The sequence below is a fragment of the Chelmon rostratus genome, chromosome 17, assembly GCF_017976325.1.
Source record: "Chelmon rostratus isolate fCheRos1 chromosome 17, fCheRos1.pri, whole genome shotgun sequence".
Taxonomy (NCBI): Eukaryota; Metazoa; Chordata; class Actinopteri; order Chaetodontiformes; family Chaetodontidae; genus Chelmon; species Chelmon rostratus.
The window spans coordinates 1,121,520-1,137,691 of NC_055674.1; the positions used below are offsets into that span (position 1 = coordinate 1,121,520).

The following is a 16,172-nucleotide window of genomic DNA, read 5'->3' on the forward strand; positions in this document are numbered from 1 at the left end:
AATGTGGAGACGAACAGAGGCTTGATTGAGTTTTCCCAGCGGAAAATCCGCTCATGAGTCACTTCCTGAACGGCTCTGCTATATCCCACAGTACGTGAAGGCAGCAGCGGAGTCACTCATGGCTCACAGAGCGCCGTAGAAAACATCCCGACTGAACGACTCTGCTTTATCCCACAGTACATGAAGGCAGCAGCGGCGCGCTCGAATGAAACATGGCTGAAGCGGTGAGTGTTTGACAGATCAGCTGCTTTTATCCGTTTAAAACTACTCAATTCGTGAATTCTGTTAAAAATGCGAAGTGTAACATTGGTGTAATCAAACTCGCTATTAACGAATAATAAACAGTTTGTGCTTTGAAGCCACAGAAACCGATTAATATACCTCTAACAGTGAATGAACTGTACGTTAGCTTCAGCGCAGGCGGGGGTTAACGTTAGCTTAACGTTATTTAACGTTACTCAGACTCGGAGCGCTGGCCGGTAATAACGGCCCTGCTCGGAACGGCTCGGTTTCTGGGCCTCTGATGTTGCTGCTCGCAGCTTTCTCGAGCACCGGTCATCTGAAACTGGTCCACACGTACACGAGTACTGGTGAAAACTGAGCTTTATCTAAGCGTGTTGTGCAGTTTCAGGTCACTGGAAACCGGAGCGTTCAGACCTCCAGAAACTGTTTGCAGCGTTGATGTGTGAACAGGGAAACTGGTTTCAGTTTGAGACCACAGATTGAGCGCCATTGTCGCCCTTTTTAACGTTACATGCGGAGATTTTGTGTGACGGCGGATGAGGACAGAATAGCGCTGGAGCTAACTTTGCTAACAGGACTAAACGTGTTTACACGGCAGGATGTAGCGGCGCGGCGCGGTGCGGTGCGCGCGGCTCTCACTTCATTATGATGGACGTGCGGTGCTGCGGCAGACGTGTCGTGCCGCGTCCCTGCCGCAGTGACCCTCTCCTTTCATGGCTCTAGTCTGGGGCTGCATTTAATTATTAGTTTTTCATCGTCAATCAACAGTTCTATCCAAGATAAGTCAAATAATCTAATGACTAATTAATCATTCATTCGTTCTATGACTTAATATAATTTATCCCAAATAAATATGAAAAACTATGATAATATGATAATAATAATAATAATAATGGAGCTGCTAGCTGCATGGAAAGACTAACCAGCACGGTTTAATTTTGTTTCTGTCAAGCTTGACTGAAGCGTGTTTTATGATTAGTTAACGAGGAAGTTAAGATCGTCTGAGTTCAGTGAAAGAGAGAAACTCGGTTTGAACCTTAGAATTAGACTGTGAGACATCAAAAACCTGAAAATTGAATGTGTTGTTTATGTGGAATTGAGTCAAAAGTTGAATTTAGTGTGAACCAGTGTAGTTCTGTTCTGTTATTAAATAAACTGCAGCTTCAACACTGATGGATCATATCAGGTTTTCAAAAGCCAATCCAGGCTTAATACCAACCGCCACCCTGATCAAACACACATCACAGACCGTTTATTACTCGTTAAATGATGTTTATGAGTAGAGAGCAGCTCAGCACAGCCTCTGTGTCTCTCCCAGGTGTCTGACAGCGAGGTGGAGGCTGTGAGGCCGCCGCCCAAACGCCGTCGCATCCTCGACCCCTCAGCTATCGTCCCGGTGCCCGTGTACTCCAACAAGGTAAAGAGCCAACAGCCAGTAAAGGCTGATTCCAGAACAGTGTGCAAGATTTTTGCACAACCTTGATTTCACAAAAGCCTTCACAGTCGGGACGCCTCAGTGCTGCAGATCTGAGGCAACAGAAACATCTTTTAAATCACTTCTCAAAAAGCTTTTATTAATGTTAGTGCGCTGTTTTAATTCCTACATTTTTATCTTTATTATTATTATTAATTTTGATCTTATTGTTATTTTGGTGTTTTATTCATTTTGGTTTTGTGAAATTTTAATTGCCTCATTAGCTCCTGAAATGTTTTCATCATTGGAGCTCTTTGTGACTTTGTTTGTATAAATAAAGTTTATTATCTAATGGAGTTGTTTAAGTCACCTGAGTGGTTTTGTTTTCAGGTGAGCAGCAGTCTGCAGCTGAAACCAATGGCAGCGATGTTCCTTGACAAGAAAACCACAGGTACGTTTTTATTGGTGTTTGAGTGAAAAACTGGGCTGTGATTGGTTTGTTTTTTAATGCTGCAAACTGACGTTTCTGTCTCCGAACAGACGACAGCGCGGACGAGAGTTTGTGTTCACAGTCATCTCAATCGCAGTCAGCGAGCTTCACCCTCCTCAGTGACTCTGAGGAAGATGAACCAGAGCACACGAAGAAGAAAGCAGATCTGTGAGTAGTGCAGCTCAGGTTGAGGTCAGAGAACTGCTTCATCAGCAGAAAGCCCTCGAATCTAAAATGAGCTTTGTTCAGAAAGTGGATCGTAAATTCAGTTCGTTGAAATGAGTCGGCACAGTTCTGCTCCAGGTTAGATCTCACTCAGCAGTGTAGTGATGACTACTCACAGATTCATGTAACAGGAACAGATTTTCTTCGTTCTCTTTTTATTTCAGAGAAACTATTCGCTCCCCGTCTCCCCCACCTCCAGAGAGTCTAGTCCAGAAGCAGTCCAGGCAGGTCAGACGGAAGATCAGGTGAGTCTGGATTCTAGTTCACTGTTTTATTTGCTGTAGCACAATGTGTGTGTGTGTAAGTGTGTGTACTCTGAAAACTAATAATACACAAAAACTGTAAATATCTTTTCAGTCACAAAGAAAATATTAAGAATTTTATAATTAATTGTTGAATGAATTCTGGTTGGGAGATGCTGTATATGAAAGAAATCTTGAATCTATATTGGGGCACTGAAAGCAGCTGAAGTGTCTGTTGAAGCTGAAGCTCTGAAAGCAGCTGAAGCTCTGAAAGCAGCTGAAGCTCTGAAAGCAGCTGAAGCTCTGAAAGCAGCTGAAGTGTCAGTTGAAGCTGAAGCTCTGAAAGCAGCTGAAGTGTCCTTGATGTCTGAGCCATGAAAGTGTTCCTATGTCAGTTAATGAGTGCAAACTGAAAGCAGTGAAACTGTCATTTGAAGTGAAAGGCATGAAAGTGAATGATCTGAGTTGATCTTGAAGCGGCAGAGGTGGGTGAAGTGTGTCCACTGTGTCCTCAGCGAGATCGACAGGAAGCTCCGGGAGGTGACCTCCCTCCTGTCCCCTGAGCCTCAGAACAGGAGGACGAGACGCCGCCGAGCTCCCCCGTCTGAAGACCAAGATGATGTCATCGACCTGAACCCGGACTCTGGAGTTGAGGATTTTTCATACAGCTCCCTGATCCGGGAGATCCCCCTCAAGATCCGCTGCCGAACAGACGTCCACAAGATCCCGGTGCTGTCGGTATGTATGCAGAGGATCGCCAAAAAAAACATGAAAACACTGATGCAGCACTAATACACACTGTACAAATACTCTGTCATCAGTAGTACATGATGAACGCAGTAGTACATGATGAGCGCAGTAGTACATGATGAACGCAGTAGTACATGATGTCACGTTGTGTTTTCAGTCGACACCTTTACATACCGTGGTGACCCAGCTGTCCGACGTCCTTCACGTTCCTCCTTCTCGCCTCCTGTTGTTGAGGGAGGAAGTGGAGCTTCCGGCAGACTCGACCGTCGGCGAGCTTGGCCTCGGCATCGCAGACATCATAGGTGAGTCACATGACTCGCGGTTCTTCTCTGTGTTAGCAGGTTGCTCTGATCGTGAGGCTGAAATCTACAACCAGCTGAGCTGCTGAAGAAGAGTTGGACAACATTCTTATCACTTACTGTCTGTTTCCAGAGCTTTCAGCCTCATCCCATGGCTTTCTTCAGCAGGTGGTGTTTGCTCAGCTGTCAGTGATCAATAAAACTGTCAATCAAACAGATGTGTGCGCGGCAGTCATCCAGCAGTCGACATTGACCTCAAACTGCAGGAAATCTAAAATCCTACATCTGAAACTCTTTTTGCTCTTCGTCGTGCAGAGTGTGTCGTCATGGCAGCAGAGGATGACAGTGGGGGCGGCAGCAGCATCACAGTGAGGCTGCAGAGCAAAGACAGAGACTCTTCACAGGACTTCTCTCTGCACAGAGTTCGTAGCCCCTCGTCTCTTCATCATCATCACTTTGTGCTCGTCTTCGCTGCAGGACTCAAACCAGTCATCTAATCTGTGTGTGTGTGTGTGTGTGTGTGTGTGTGTGTGTGTGTGTGTGTGTGTGTGTGTGTGTGTGTGTGTGTGTGTGTTTCAGGACGCACCGCTGGGCTCCATCTTCTCCCAGTATCTGTCCAAGATGTCTTCCGGCGCCCAGCGAGCGGTCCGCTTCCACTTCGACGGCTCCAAAGTGACGCACAGCCAGACGCCGGCTCAGCTGGACATGGAGGACGGAGACATCATCGAAGTTTGGATTTAAGCCTTTGGGCTCATTTCAGAACTCTAATTAGTCCACGGGTTTGATAATTCAGTTACTTTATTTGTTAAAGTCACTGGATTTATTAATGCTGAAGATGCAAAGATCAGCTGAGACACTATTCAAAATGTTTTTTAAAGACACAAACCCTTCAATCCTTGTACAGTTGTGAATTTATTTTAATGCTTTGGTGACTAAACAGCTTCTACTTCTGACCTTTTTACTGAACATGTCCTGTTATAGCAAATAATAATAAAAGGAGTTTAAGTTACTCTGTGAGGAAACGTTAAGCCTCCTGTTTGTGAAACTGCTCATGAATGTGGTTTCATGTCTGAAGACTTCCTGTAATTTACTGTATCCTCAAGCCATAAGACCACTAATGATTGTCATTATCAATGAATCAGTTATTTTCTCGACTGATCGATTAATTATCTGGTCTATGGGATGGATGCAGTGGATCTGAGTGTGACCCAGTGTGTCTTCCCAGTCAGTTGGATGTACAACCTGAGGAGGCGATGCATCCCACCACCCTTCAAGAGCAGATTTAGTGCTAGGATCCCCTTCAGGACAGCACGCAGACCTGCTGCAGCCAGCAACCACCCTCAGAGCACCTTTAACAGACCTCATTTGTGCACCATTGCGTCCAGGTCCTGGGTGGAGGAGTTTGGCTATCAGGTGCCTGGAGTCTAACACAGATCTTAATGGAGGGTGTCAGGGTAGAGATCCTCAGCTCTCCTGATCCGTCCTCCAACTGATGATATCAATGAACTGGTCCAGGCCTGGTGCTGAAGATGATAACCTGCTGGCAGAGGAGGCTTACTGCAAACCGTCTGCTCGGGCTTCTTACGAGAAGGATCTCAACCTCAAGCGATGGTGGAGAGGTTGGATTAGGGTCAAGTAAAGCGATAGCTGAGGCAGTCCCATCATTCCAGAGGTGCTGAGGAAGCTGGTCAGCTTTCTAACCTCACTAATGTCCTCTTCACAGAGGGGGTAGCAGGAAGGCAAGGCCACTGGGAACTGTCTGGGAGAAGGGAGGGCTGGAGACTACCACCAAACCACCTCTGTGGTTGGGTGAGTTTGGAGGGTGTTTACCTTTGTATTCTCTACATACCGTCGACATGACTTAGTAGACATTCCCTTCATACCTCCTGACACACTGTTTCCCCCCACATGAAAGTGCATAGATCTCTTTTAATAATAGAAAGAATCAGTATCTGTGAGTCTGGCCCTGTATTGCCTGGAACCAAATGTGGTATCGCCCATGCCTGGTGGGTGGGGCCGGGGATCACACCTGGGCCAGGTGTTACTAATGGCCTCTTTCCTTCACTGTAGGCACCTGCTGGTTATGTTGCCGCTCTGGTTCTTCAGTCTTTTCCTTTGTTTACATACAACACACACACACTACCATAACCTTTAGTACTAACTCAACTGACCTCCACCCTCCATGTTTGTAGTTTTCTCATGTTTTAATTATTTTGTCTACTCCATTAAGGTTGTAACAGTTGATTACCAGCGCTGCAGCAGTATAATAATGACTACTTCCACGATAAACAGCCACTGATGATGAATTTAATCGATTGATATTATCATGTGACTCGCTGATGAGAAAGTCACGTGAGCTGCGGAGCGGAAGTGTTGTCGGCTCCATCATGGCGGCGGTGCAGAATTGTCATCTGTGAAGTGTCCCGGAGTAAACATTCACTTTTATCCAGTGCAGTCCCGGAAAACGGTGTTCACGGGAAAGCTTTTTATCGTAAAGCATCGATATGGGTTCTGAACAACATTAACGACTGTGTGTGACCAAGAAAAGCTTCGGACCGGCGGCGGAAAGAGGAAAGAAGCGTCAGCCCTGACTCATCCTCCAGGTAAACAACAGCAAACAACAGGCTAACACCGCGGACTGAACACGAGTCAGCGGGACAGTACATCAACAAATGGATGATAATATGAAACTGTTTCGTTAATGTTTCCTCATGAACCCTCATTAAACTGAAGCTTTCATGAACTCTGCTTACCCCTCTGGTGTAGTTTAGCTCGGTATCATCACGCCCAACTCCATTCAAAACACCGCCAATTTATCGTTGAGTAATTTAACGTCTTTATTAGCTTAAGAGAGCATTCATCAGGGCCGGTTATGTACTGTTAGCATACAGTGGGCTTACAAGCTAACCAAACATATTTGTCATTGCGTTATTATTAGCTTGCTTAGACGTATTGCCTTTTATTCTAGCAAAGCGAATTATATTTAACCGTCGGTGATAGTAAGACCTGCAGACGATTTGTACAAGTTAATTCAGATTAAAGGAAATTATTTAGTTAACCCGCATAACTCATCTGCTGCACATCTCATTCGCTTTAAAGTTGCCTTTGCTACACCGTAAAGCAGAGTAGATAAAACTGACTGAATCTTGAATGGAGTCTGGAGTGATACACCCTTCGTGCCAAAATGCGTTTGGAAAATTATCCAACTTTACTGTCGAATATATCAGAAGGTCTCTTAAAATGTCCCATATGATACATCAGCTGTTAATAATTAACGTTACGTTTGTTGCAAAGCGGGATTCATAAAACTGACGAAAATCTAAATCTCTGGAGTGACGGTCTCTCTTGCGCCAGTCCATTTGAAATACAACACTTTTGGTAAATAATCTTTCTTACTTTTCTGCCGAATTTGTCAGAGGGTAGGTGCCCTGTGTCATATATCACAGCAGGTGCATTGTGAAGTTTGGTTTTAAAAGGCAATTCACTAAGGGGAATTGAGTTTGGGGGTTCGTTCTCTCCATGCTAGACCTTTTTTTTTTATCTAACGCATCTGCCGGATGTCTCAGAAGACCCTTTGAAACGGAACAGGCCATTTCTCAGCTGTCATAAAGTAAAGTTACGTTTGTTGCAAAGCGAGACACGTAAAACTTGCTGATTTCTGAATGGAGTCCGGAGCGGCGTTCAATACTGGAGCAGGCCGTTAGCGGCGGCTTATTGTTTGCGCGTGCTTACACGCCGCGTGAGTCGTTTAAAATGTCAGCGCGAGACAACAGAGCAGCAGCAGCAGCAGTGTGGATCAATGAGCGTCTGATCGTGCGCTGATAGCTCTGATCAGTGACGTGTGTTTGTAAAACGGACAAAGTTCGAGAAGTGAGTGGGTCACTGTTTACATGCCGTGCACTTCTACACGTTCACTGTCTGACCCTTTCTGTGTCGATCTCTGTGTTGTTGGCCAGATCCGATCAGGATCAATAATTTCATAGAGTCATTAAAGGTGTTTTTATATCAATCAAGGTGAAGAAAAATCAGCAGATTTAGTCTTTGTTGGACCTTTGCAGCAGTCATAAATCTCCATGACACCCTGAGAAGGACACGAATGTGACATGATAACTTTATGATTTTAAATATACTGACATACATCAATTTATTGAGCAGTGATAATTATGACAGCATCAGCATTGTCCTTATTGCCCACCTGAGCATAAAGACAAGGACTGCACTGACTGATGTGTGATTATTTTCTAGAGCAGCGATTGATTATTCAATCAATACAATGTCATAAAAAAGTAAAACATGTCCAAAGTCTGTGATGATGTCTTCAGATGTCTTGTTCTGTCTGGCCAACACAAAGATATTCAGTTTACTACCACAGAAATTCAACAGGTCTCCATGTTTACACTGAAACTGCAGAATTTCTGTATCTTTGCTTTCAAAAATGACTTGATCAGTGATTAATATTGTTTGTAATACAAATAACAGATTTATCATCGTATAATCAAGAAAACAACCGGAACACAAAGCAAATCAGACACGAGAAGGAGAGAAGAGTTATTATAAATATCCTCTGCTTTACATAGTGTTTAAAGATTGGAGATATAAAACAGATTCTCTGTTTTATATCGTTTCAAGCTGAATATCTTTGTTTTTCGACTGTTCAAATCAGAAGACGTCACCCTGAGCTGTGCAAAACCTCTGCAGCATTTTTCACTATTTTCTAATATTCTACCAACGACTACATTTCATTGGAGTTCACAGTGAGCTGCTCTGACTCAGTCTCCCCCTCAGATATTGATCTTTAGAGACTTTATCCTCCAACACTGAGAACGAGTCTGCAGGGAATCATTCACGGGTTCATCAGCGGGTATCTCTGAGTGAGTTTCCCAGCGTTAGAGGAACTGAGCTCTTCTTCTCTGTGATGAACGATGCAGATATCTACACCAGGAAGCTTTGACAGTCGTGTGAGTGCACCGTAGAGCTGGATTAAAGCTGGATCTGTTGTACAACCGGATCGTCCTCTGTACGAGCGATCCTGACGTTTGGAGACAGACAGTTTCCGTTTGAGGCGGTGAAGTCTGAGACACCTCGAGGTGGTTTGTTCACCGCAGGACAAACCCTGATGTCAACAACCGATTCCTGCTCTGTGGCACGTGTCGGAGTGATCACATGACTGCAGTTTCACCAAGTCATGTCCATCACGGCTTCTCCTTTCTCTGCCTCTTCCTCTTCTTCTGCTCAGGATCTTCAGTCTTCAGCAGCGCCACATTTCACTCAGTTCTCTCAGGTTTCCTCCTGCCGGCAGCGAACTTGTGTTTTAAGGTAATCTGTGTTTCAAAAGATCGTCTTTGTCGAACAGATAGTGATGACAGATGTAGATGCTGCAGGCCGTTAACGTCTTCTCCTGCTGATCAGTGTCAAAATCACATGTATGTGTAAACAGCCACTGTTAATCTGTGTTAATTAACATGGAATCATTAATTTAGTTTATAGCTCTCATATTAAAACGGCAGAAGATGCGATGAAAAGAAGACAAACAGGGAGATGAAGTGATGCTCCAGCAGAAAGAAAAAGACTTTCGTAGTCACACAAGTAATTAATGCAGATTAAGTGATTTGATTGACGTTTTACTTAGAAAGTGGAAGATGAGTAAAGACCGAGAGTCTCAGTTCTCCTTTAGTTTATCTCATCTCACCCACAGGTGTGTGGTGGAGCAACGAGTTTCTCACCAGAGCTGAGATGACGAGTAGATTGATCGATGATTGACAGGAAATCCAGATAATTGCAGTTATTGTTTTGAGCTAACATGTCAAAGCGTTCCTGGTTCCAGCCTCTGAACTGTGAGGATTTGCTTCTTTTCTGGCTTCTTCCTCTCAGTCTGTGGAAAACCAAACAGTTCAGTCGGTAAAATGTTCACATGCTCGAGCTCTTCGGCTCTCAGCAGGAAGCTCCCAGCCTCTGCAGCTTGTTTCATTCTGTTTAAAGGAGTGAAAGCAGTCACACACTGGTGAAAGATGCAGCGTTTCAGTAATGAAACACTCAGAGCTCCAACAGTTGTCTCCTCTTCGTCGGGTTTGAATGAAGCTCTGTGTGAATGTTCAGGAGGACGGTCACACTTGTGAACCTGTGAAATTCTGTCCTCTGGGGTACGTGCTTTCGGTGTTTGTGGCGCCCCCTGTGGGTCGGCTCACGGTGCTTCTCGGTGTGACACGCTGAGCTGCGAGTCCAGTTCCGACTCGTTCTAACCTTCAGTGCAGCAGCAGCATTTAAAATGTTCACGTCATGTAAAGGTCGTCTCATAATATTACAGAACGTCTTCGTCATCTACGAATCTCTTCAGGTTCCTGATAGTAAACATGTCGTATCAGATCGAAAACAAATGAAACGAATAAAATGAATGAAGTTGTTGCTTTAAAAAGAACAATATAAAGACGTTCTGTCTGTATTTGGATAAATAACGGTGGTCTGTGTGGATCCCCCTCCTCAGCGGCGGCCATGTCTCTGGGCGAGCCCACGGCGGACTCGACGCCCTTCTTCTCTGATGACAGCGAGGCGGAGGGTCCGGAGGAGCAGAGCGCGGCGGGCCAGCGGGCGCAGGAGGAGTCGGCCAGCGGGGTGTCCAGAGTCCGAGCGCTGCTGACCGTCTTCATCCTCTGCTACATCAACCTGCTCAACTACATGGACAGGTTCACCGTGGCAGGTACGCCACCTGCGGCCTCATCACAGCCAATCAGAGGCTTTCACGCCGACCACCTCTGGAACATTAGTGTTGCAGGCTCGTTCATTTATTATTGGAAACTTTATTCTTCATATATGTTAAATTTAACTGAACCATTGAACTCATTTTGATCCTTTCATGCATCCAGCTGTGCACTAACTCAGAGACTGATATCAACTGTTGCTCCTCAAAGAGTTTTCCTTTAATTCAACAGTCAGAATAACAGGAACGCCTCAGGCAGAAGGTGTTTTTGTGGTCGGCGACAGGCGGGAGATCAGCCAACGATCCAGGGAATCCTCTCATCAGAGAACTGATATCTTTGCTTGAAATATGACGATAAATGAGTGATTAGCGCAGATTCTGATTGGTTTCCTGTTCGGCGCCAGTCGTGACACGTTCACAGGTGTCTGAGGAGTAATCACTGTGTTGACTCCACCAGGTGTTCTCCCCGACATAGAGCACTACTTTGGGATCGACGACGGGAAGTCTGGTTTACTGCAAACAGGTAAGAAGAGATCCTGTTTCATCAGAAATGTGTCCAGCAGCTGATTTCAGGTATTTTCTTAGAGGAACTGTTCCATCAGAACAAACATGAACGTCAGTTTGTTGCTTGTTTCCCTCCAGTTTTTATCTGCAGTTACATGTTTCTGGCTCCGGTCTTCGGATACCTGGGCGACAGGTACAACAGGAAGTTCATCATGAGTTTTGGCATCACATTCTGGTCTTTGGTGACACTTGCCAGCTCCTACACCCCCAAAGAAGTGAGTCACATGATGCTTTTCCTGTTGTGACATCATTTCCTCCTGCAGTATGACATGAAACGCAGAATGTAACCCCTCCTCCTCCTCCCCCCTCATGCCCCTGCAGCATTTCTGGGTCCTGCTGTTGACTCGAGGCCTGGTCGGAGTGGGAGAGGCCAGTTACTCCACCATCGCCCCCACCATCATCGCTGACCTCTACGTGAAGGGAAAGAGGACAAACATGCTCTCCATTTTTTATTTTGCCATTCCCGTGGGCAGGTGGGTGGAACGACGGGCGGAGAGTCCGCCTCCACGCGTCACATGTTCGTATTGAACTAACCTGAAGAGAGAAAAGAGTCACGTTTAAAAGCCTTAATGAAGCATAGTTTAATCACACAATTCATCATAAAGTCTAGACTTAATAACGGCGTCACGCTGCAGCTCCACGTGTTCTCTCTCTTTTGGATTTTACTTCCTTTCATCGTTGTTTAAGATGCAGTTTAAATAAAGTTATTGTTTTGTGCTGGTGATCAGTGTTAATCTTTATTGATCAGGCTGGTGTTGACATGCATGTTGCATCCTCTCTGGTCACAGTGTGACGCTCACCTGGACGCAGGTTATCTTCATTTGTAAGCCTCAAACAGGAAGTCTTCCCACTGACCTCCCTGTCTTTTCTTCCTGGCAGCGGTCTCGGCTACATCGTGGGCTCGCAAGTCAGTAATCTGGCTCAGGACTGGCACTGGGCCCTGCGGGTCAGTCTGACACGTGTGTGAACCTGGTGTTTGTGCTCCGGTCCACCTGTGCTGTCCTCTCACAGTGCTTCCTCTCTTCAGGTGACTCCGGGCTTGGGGCTGATCGCGGTGCTGCTGCTCCTGTTCGTGGTCCAGGAGCCTAAAAGAGGGGCCATCGAAGCCCGACCGGAGCATCACCTGCACCAGACCAGCTGGCTGACGGACCTGCAGGCTCTGAGCAAGAAGTAGGTTCAGCAGCCCCCACGTTCGGACACCAACTGGTCCGTGAGCGCCTCGTCTGCTGGTTTCTGTTAATTAGACTTTTGGTTTGAATGAAATGAAGTCGTCTAGTTTTGATCATGTGACTCAGAGCTGAAAGGTGATGTTTGACACTGGGGTGTCGTCTGTTCACAGCCTGAGCTTCTTTTCTTCTTTGCTCGTTTCGATGTTCCATCAATTGAAACCAAACCTGCAGCTGCTGCAGGAACATGTGAGAACCCGGCAGGAACGCTCACACATCATTCGTAAACTGCGGCGCCGCGGTCGCCTGCGCTGCTCTGCAGACGTCTTCTGTGTGACGAGTCAAACGTCACGTGAACGTTGTGGCTGTTTCAGAAACCTTCCTGTCACGTCTGAGTCATCGTGGAACATTTACTGAAACTGATGTTTGACAAAAAGATGAATGTTCAGCATCTGAAAACCATCGACAGTAAAATGTTAAACAGTAAACACTGAATGTGCTGTTAATGGAGTTCACCTGGATGAAGATGGTAAACGTCCTCTCAGGTGTAGTCGCTCACCTGCTGCTGTCTGTTTCTCTGCAGCTACAGCTTCGTGTTGTCCACCTTTGGCTTCACGGCGGTGGCGTTTGTCACCGGCTCTCTGGCTCTTTGGGCTCCAACATTCCTCTTCAGAGCAGCCATCTTCACCGGGGAGAGAGCGCCCTGCGTGGAGGGAAACTGCGCCGCCTCAGACAGGTAACACACGGGTCTACCTGGTCGGCCAGGTAACGGCCGCACAGTAGAAGAAGTCGCAGCTTTTCATCGTGCTCTCTGGCTCTGTGGTACAGACATCCTGACGCTGTTTCTCCTCTCACAGTCTGATTTTCGGGGCCATCACCTGCGTCACAGGTGTGCTGGGCGTGGCCAGCGGCGTGCAGGTCAGCCGGCTGCTGAGGACGAGGACGCCCCGAGCCGACCCGCTGGTCTGCGCCGCCGGTCTGCTCCTCTCGGCGCCGTTCCTCTACCTGGCCATCGTCATGGCTCAGGCCAGCACCATCGCCACATACGTGAGTTCTTGGTTTCAAACAGGGTCCAGACTCAAACCTGGTCTTAATGTAGACCTGATCCCGACAGGCTGAGCAGCACCCTCTAAGGTGGAGGAACATGGAGGATTATTTTCACCGCTTTGCTTTGCAGGAGAGGCTACATGTGAAGTCAGATTCAGGTTCATTGGCTGCGTGTGTGAACTCAAAGGGATCTGACTCCGGTTTCTCAGCGTTCCACTCAGAACCATTTACAGGAAGGTGGAACGAGACAAAACAAACCACCATGTTCTCACAGCGTCTTTACGCGAGTGATGAACAGATACAGACGTGCAAATGGATGTGATTGATGTAATAGATTACTTCATGCTCGCCGTATGCAGAGTATCCCGCGTGCAGTATTTCCACGTGACAGCGATCAGCTGTTCTGATCAGGATGTTTGTACGCGTCCGTCTCCGCGGACTCGTCTCACGCTCAGCGTGTCGTCTGTCTGTCCCTCTCAGGTCTTCATTTTCTTGGGCGAGACGTTCCTGTCCATGAACTGGGCCATCGTGGCGGACATCCTGCTGGTGAGTAGAGCAGATTCACCCGACGCCTCATTTTGTGTCGAATTCAAATCAACAACTCGTGTCTTTGTTTCTCAGTACGTCGTCGTTCCCACCCGCCGCTCCACCGCCGAAGCTCTGCAGATCGTCATCTCACATCTGCTGGGGGACGCAGGAAGTCCGTACCTGATAGGAGTGGTACGTCATATCACACACACACACACACACACACACACACACACACACGGTCAAAGCGACACACCACAGTCTACAGAAGTGCCTTGTGTTGCTTCTTTTTTTTAAGTGTGTTTTGAGGTATTTTATGTCGTTACAGAGAAATACAACAACGATCTCCTCAGTAATTATTTGTGTTTTTCAGAATACAAAGATATGAAATGTATTTCTGTATGAAGAAATTACTGAAATTAAGGAATTAAACCAGGTTTCAGATGGTTTTCTCCAGTAATCTGATATCCTGCCAGTAAACAAGAATCGTTGTCTGTAGTCTGGGTAGAGCATCAGAGAAACCAGGTCTCCTCAGTTCTGGCAGGGAGCCGCCTTTCTAACTGGTTTTTAAATATGCGTGATGAGAGACTTCAGTGACATCAACACCTTTAGAGGTGTTTTTTTGTCACCTGTGGATGGAGCCAGGTTAGCTGTCTTATGCTAAGCTAAGCTAACCAGCTGTAGCTTCATATCTAAGAAGCACACGTTTCTCTGGTAGTAGAAGCAGGAAGTGGGTGGAAAGGAAGCGTTCAATGTGTTTGGGCTCCCCTCTCTGGAGTTAAACCTGGTCCCTGTCCTCCTCCTGTGTGAACCAGGTCTCGGACTCTCTGAGGAAGAGGGACTCGTTCCTCTGGCAGTTTCGCTCTCTGCAGCTCTCTCTGCTGCTCTGCTCCTTCGTGGCCGTGGCGGGCGGAGGTTTCTTCCTCGCCACCGCCCTCTTCATCGAGAGGGACCGTCATCGTGCTGAGAACTACGTGGCTACAGGTGAGACCAGGTGGATTCGCTGCAGCTGTATGTGCAGGACGCTGTGATTGGCCAGTGTCGTGTCATGTGTTTCCATTGATGACTCAGCTTGTGATCATTTCTGTCCTTCACAGACGACGAACCGATCGTTGTACCGAAAAGCGGCCGATCCACCAGAGTCCCCGTGTCCAGCGTCCTGATCTGATGGAGGTTCAGCCCGCTCCTCTGCACACCTACGCTTATTTTATGACATTTTTTACGACTGTGAACACTAATCGGTCTATCTGCCATGCAGAGAAGTTTAACTTTTTATACTTTTACCGCGCCCGGGGACGTGCCGCCGTCCAGAGAACTGTTTGAGTCCAGATGTTATTTTTGCAGCTGGTTTCAGAGCGGACACGGCGTTGAAGACGAGCACTAGAGACTCTGAGGAGAAGCGACAGACGTGGCTCTGTGGGGTCGTTTTTACCGTTTATTCGATACTCAGGAGCCGCTGAACCGTCTGCAGCTCATCGATATCTTTCTAACCTGCAGCGGGACTCTGAACCAGAAACCATAAAGACGATATGATCCACGTCCTCAGTAGAACCACAGCCGAGAACAGGCTGCACCCCCAAACCTGGACTAATTTTATATACAGGACAACCTTAATAATCAGCTTTCATAACCGTGTGTTCATATATGTTTGCACCAGTTTTAAGTGGAACACTAACCCTCCTGCTGTTCAGGCGTCCAGGAGGCAGAAAATGGCACAATAACAGTTTTTATGCATCTGTTCATCTTTTAAAAGCGTCCCTGCTGGTTTTAATCCAGTTCCTTTAGTTTACAGCGTGTTTGGAGGAGAGCCGTTCGAGGAGCTGGACGCTTGTTTCTGGTTTCCTGGTGTTGGAGCTCCGTCTGGTGTCACAGCTTCACAGTTAGCTTTAGCGGGTGGAGCTGCAGAAAACACGCTGGTTTCTCAAAAGAAAAGCTTTTAATGAATGTTAATAATCAGAGATGTTTTGTTAAACTCAAATTATTTTAGCAAGTCTTTTTTTGAACTATTAAATGAGAATGAACTTGTCACATGTTTGTGTGTGTTTGCACTGAATGTCTGCAGGAAGTGAGCCGTTAGCCAGCAGCTAAAAGACAGGCCTCGGCCTCTGAATCAGTCATTTGCTCTTATTGTTGTATCTGATGCAAAGGTGAAGGTGCAAGGTGAGAGTCAGATGTTAAGAATGAGAAATATAATGCTGCAGCTGGTTAGCTTAGCTTAGCATAAAGACTGGAAACCGAGGGAATAAGCTAGCCTGGCTCTCACTGTCTGACCTGCCAGCAGCTCTGAAGTTCCCTGATGAACACGTTATATGTCGACGGGTTTTGAACAAAGTCAGAATCAGCTCTGGTTTATTATTTGAGTGTTGACTGTAAATTTCTCAATTTCTCTTATTTTTATGCCCAAAAACACAATATAACACGACATGTTCACTGCTTTCTGCTAGCCAACATCTGGCTCAGCAGCAGATGTGAGCGGGTTCAGACACAGCTGCAGTCCAGCAACAGTTTTT

At 46.4% G+C, this 16,172-nt stretch overlaps 2 protein-coding genes across 2 annotated transcripts; both read left to right on the plus strand.

The window, feature by feature from the left end:
• The first annotated feature begins 169 nt into the window (after positions 1–169).
• LOC121621345 (nuclear factor of activated T cells 2 interacting protein) lies at positions 170–4,673 on the plus strand. The gene is made up of 9 exons (XM_041957777.1): positions 170–224; positions 1,562–1,660; positions 2,048–2,108; positions 2,198–2,315; positions 2,537–2,617; positions 3,130–3,352; positions 3,522–3,666; positions 3,979–4,085; positions 4,243–4,673. Exons 1-9 carry the CDS (start codon positions 213–215, stop codon positions 4,402–4,404), a joined length of 1,008 nt encoding a protein of 335 aa, XP_041813711.1. The 5' UTR covers positions 170–212; the 3' UTR covers positions 4,405–4,673.
• Positions 4,674–6,049: 1,376 nt separating this feature from the next.
• Positions 6,050–15,690, plus strand: spns1 (spinster homolog 1 (Drosophila)). The gene is made up of 13 exons (XM_041956770.1): positions 6,050–6,266; positions 10,145–10,357; positions 10,815–10,880; positions 11,000–11,136; positions 11,243–11,394; positions 11,801–11,867; positions 11,949–12,091; positions 12,671–12,823; positions 12,945–13,134; positions 13,615–13,680; positions 13,756–13,854; positions 14,478–14,646; positions 14,760–15,690. The coding sequence occupies exons 2-13, from the start codon at positions 10,153–10,155 to the stop codon at positions 14,828–14,830; spliced, it is 1,518 nt and encodes a 505-aa protein (XP_041812704.1). The 5' UTR covers positions 6,050–6,266; positions 10,145–10,152; the 3' UTR covers positions 14,831–15,690.
• Positions 15,691–16,172: the final 482 nt, after the last annotated feature.

Coding starts and splice junctions, on each gene's coding strand:
- spns1 (XM_041956770.1), top strand. CDS start 10,153: ATGTCTCTGGGCGAGCCCACGGCGGACTCGACGCCCTTCTTCTCTGAT. Junction 11,137..11,242: donor GCTCCTACACCCCCAAAGAA/GTGAGTCACATG, acceptor ATGCCCCTGCAG/CATTTCTGGGTCCTGCTGTT. Junction 14,647..14,759: donor TGAGAACTACGTGGCTACAG/GTGAGACCAGGT, acceptor TGTCCTTCACAG/ACGACGAACCGATCGTTGTA.
- LOC121621345 (XM_041957777.1), top strand. Junction 1,661..2,047: donor TGCCCGTGTACTCCAACAAG/GTAAAGAGCCAA, acceptor TTTTGTTTTCAG/GTGAGCAGCAGTCTGCAGCT. Junction 2,316..2,536: donor ACGAAGAAGAAAGCAGATCT/GTGAGTAGTGCA, acceptor TTTTTATTTCAG/AGAAACTATTCGCTCCCCGT.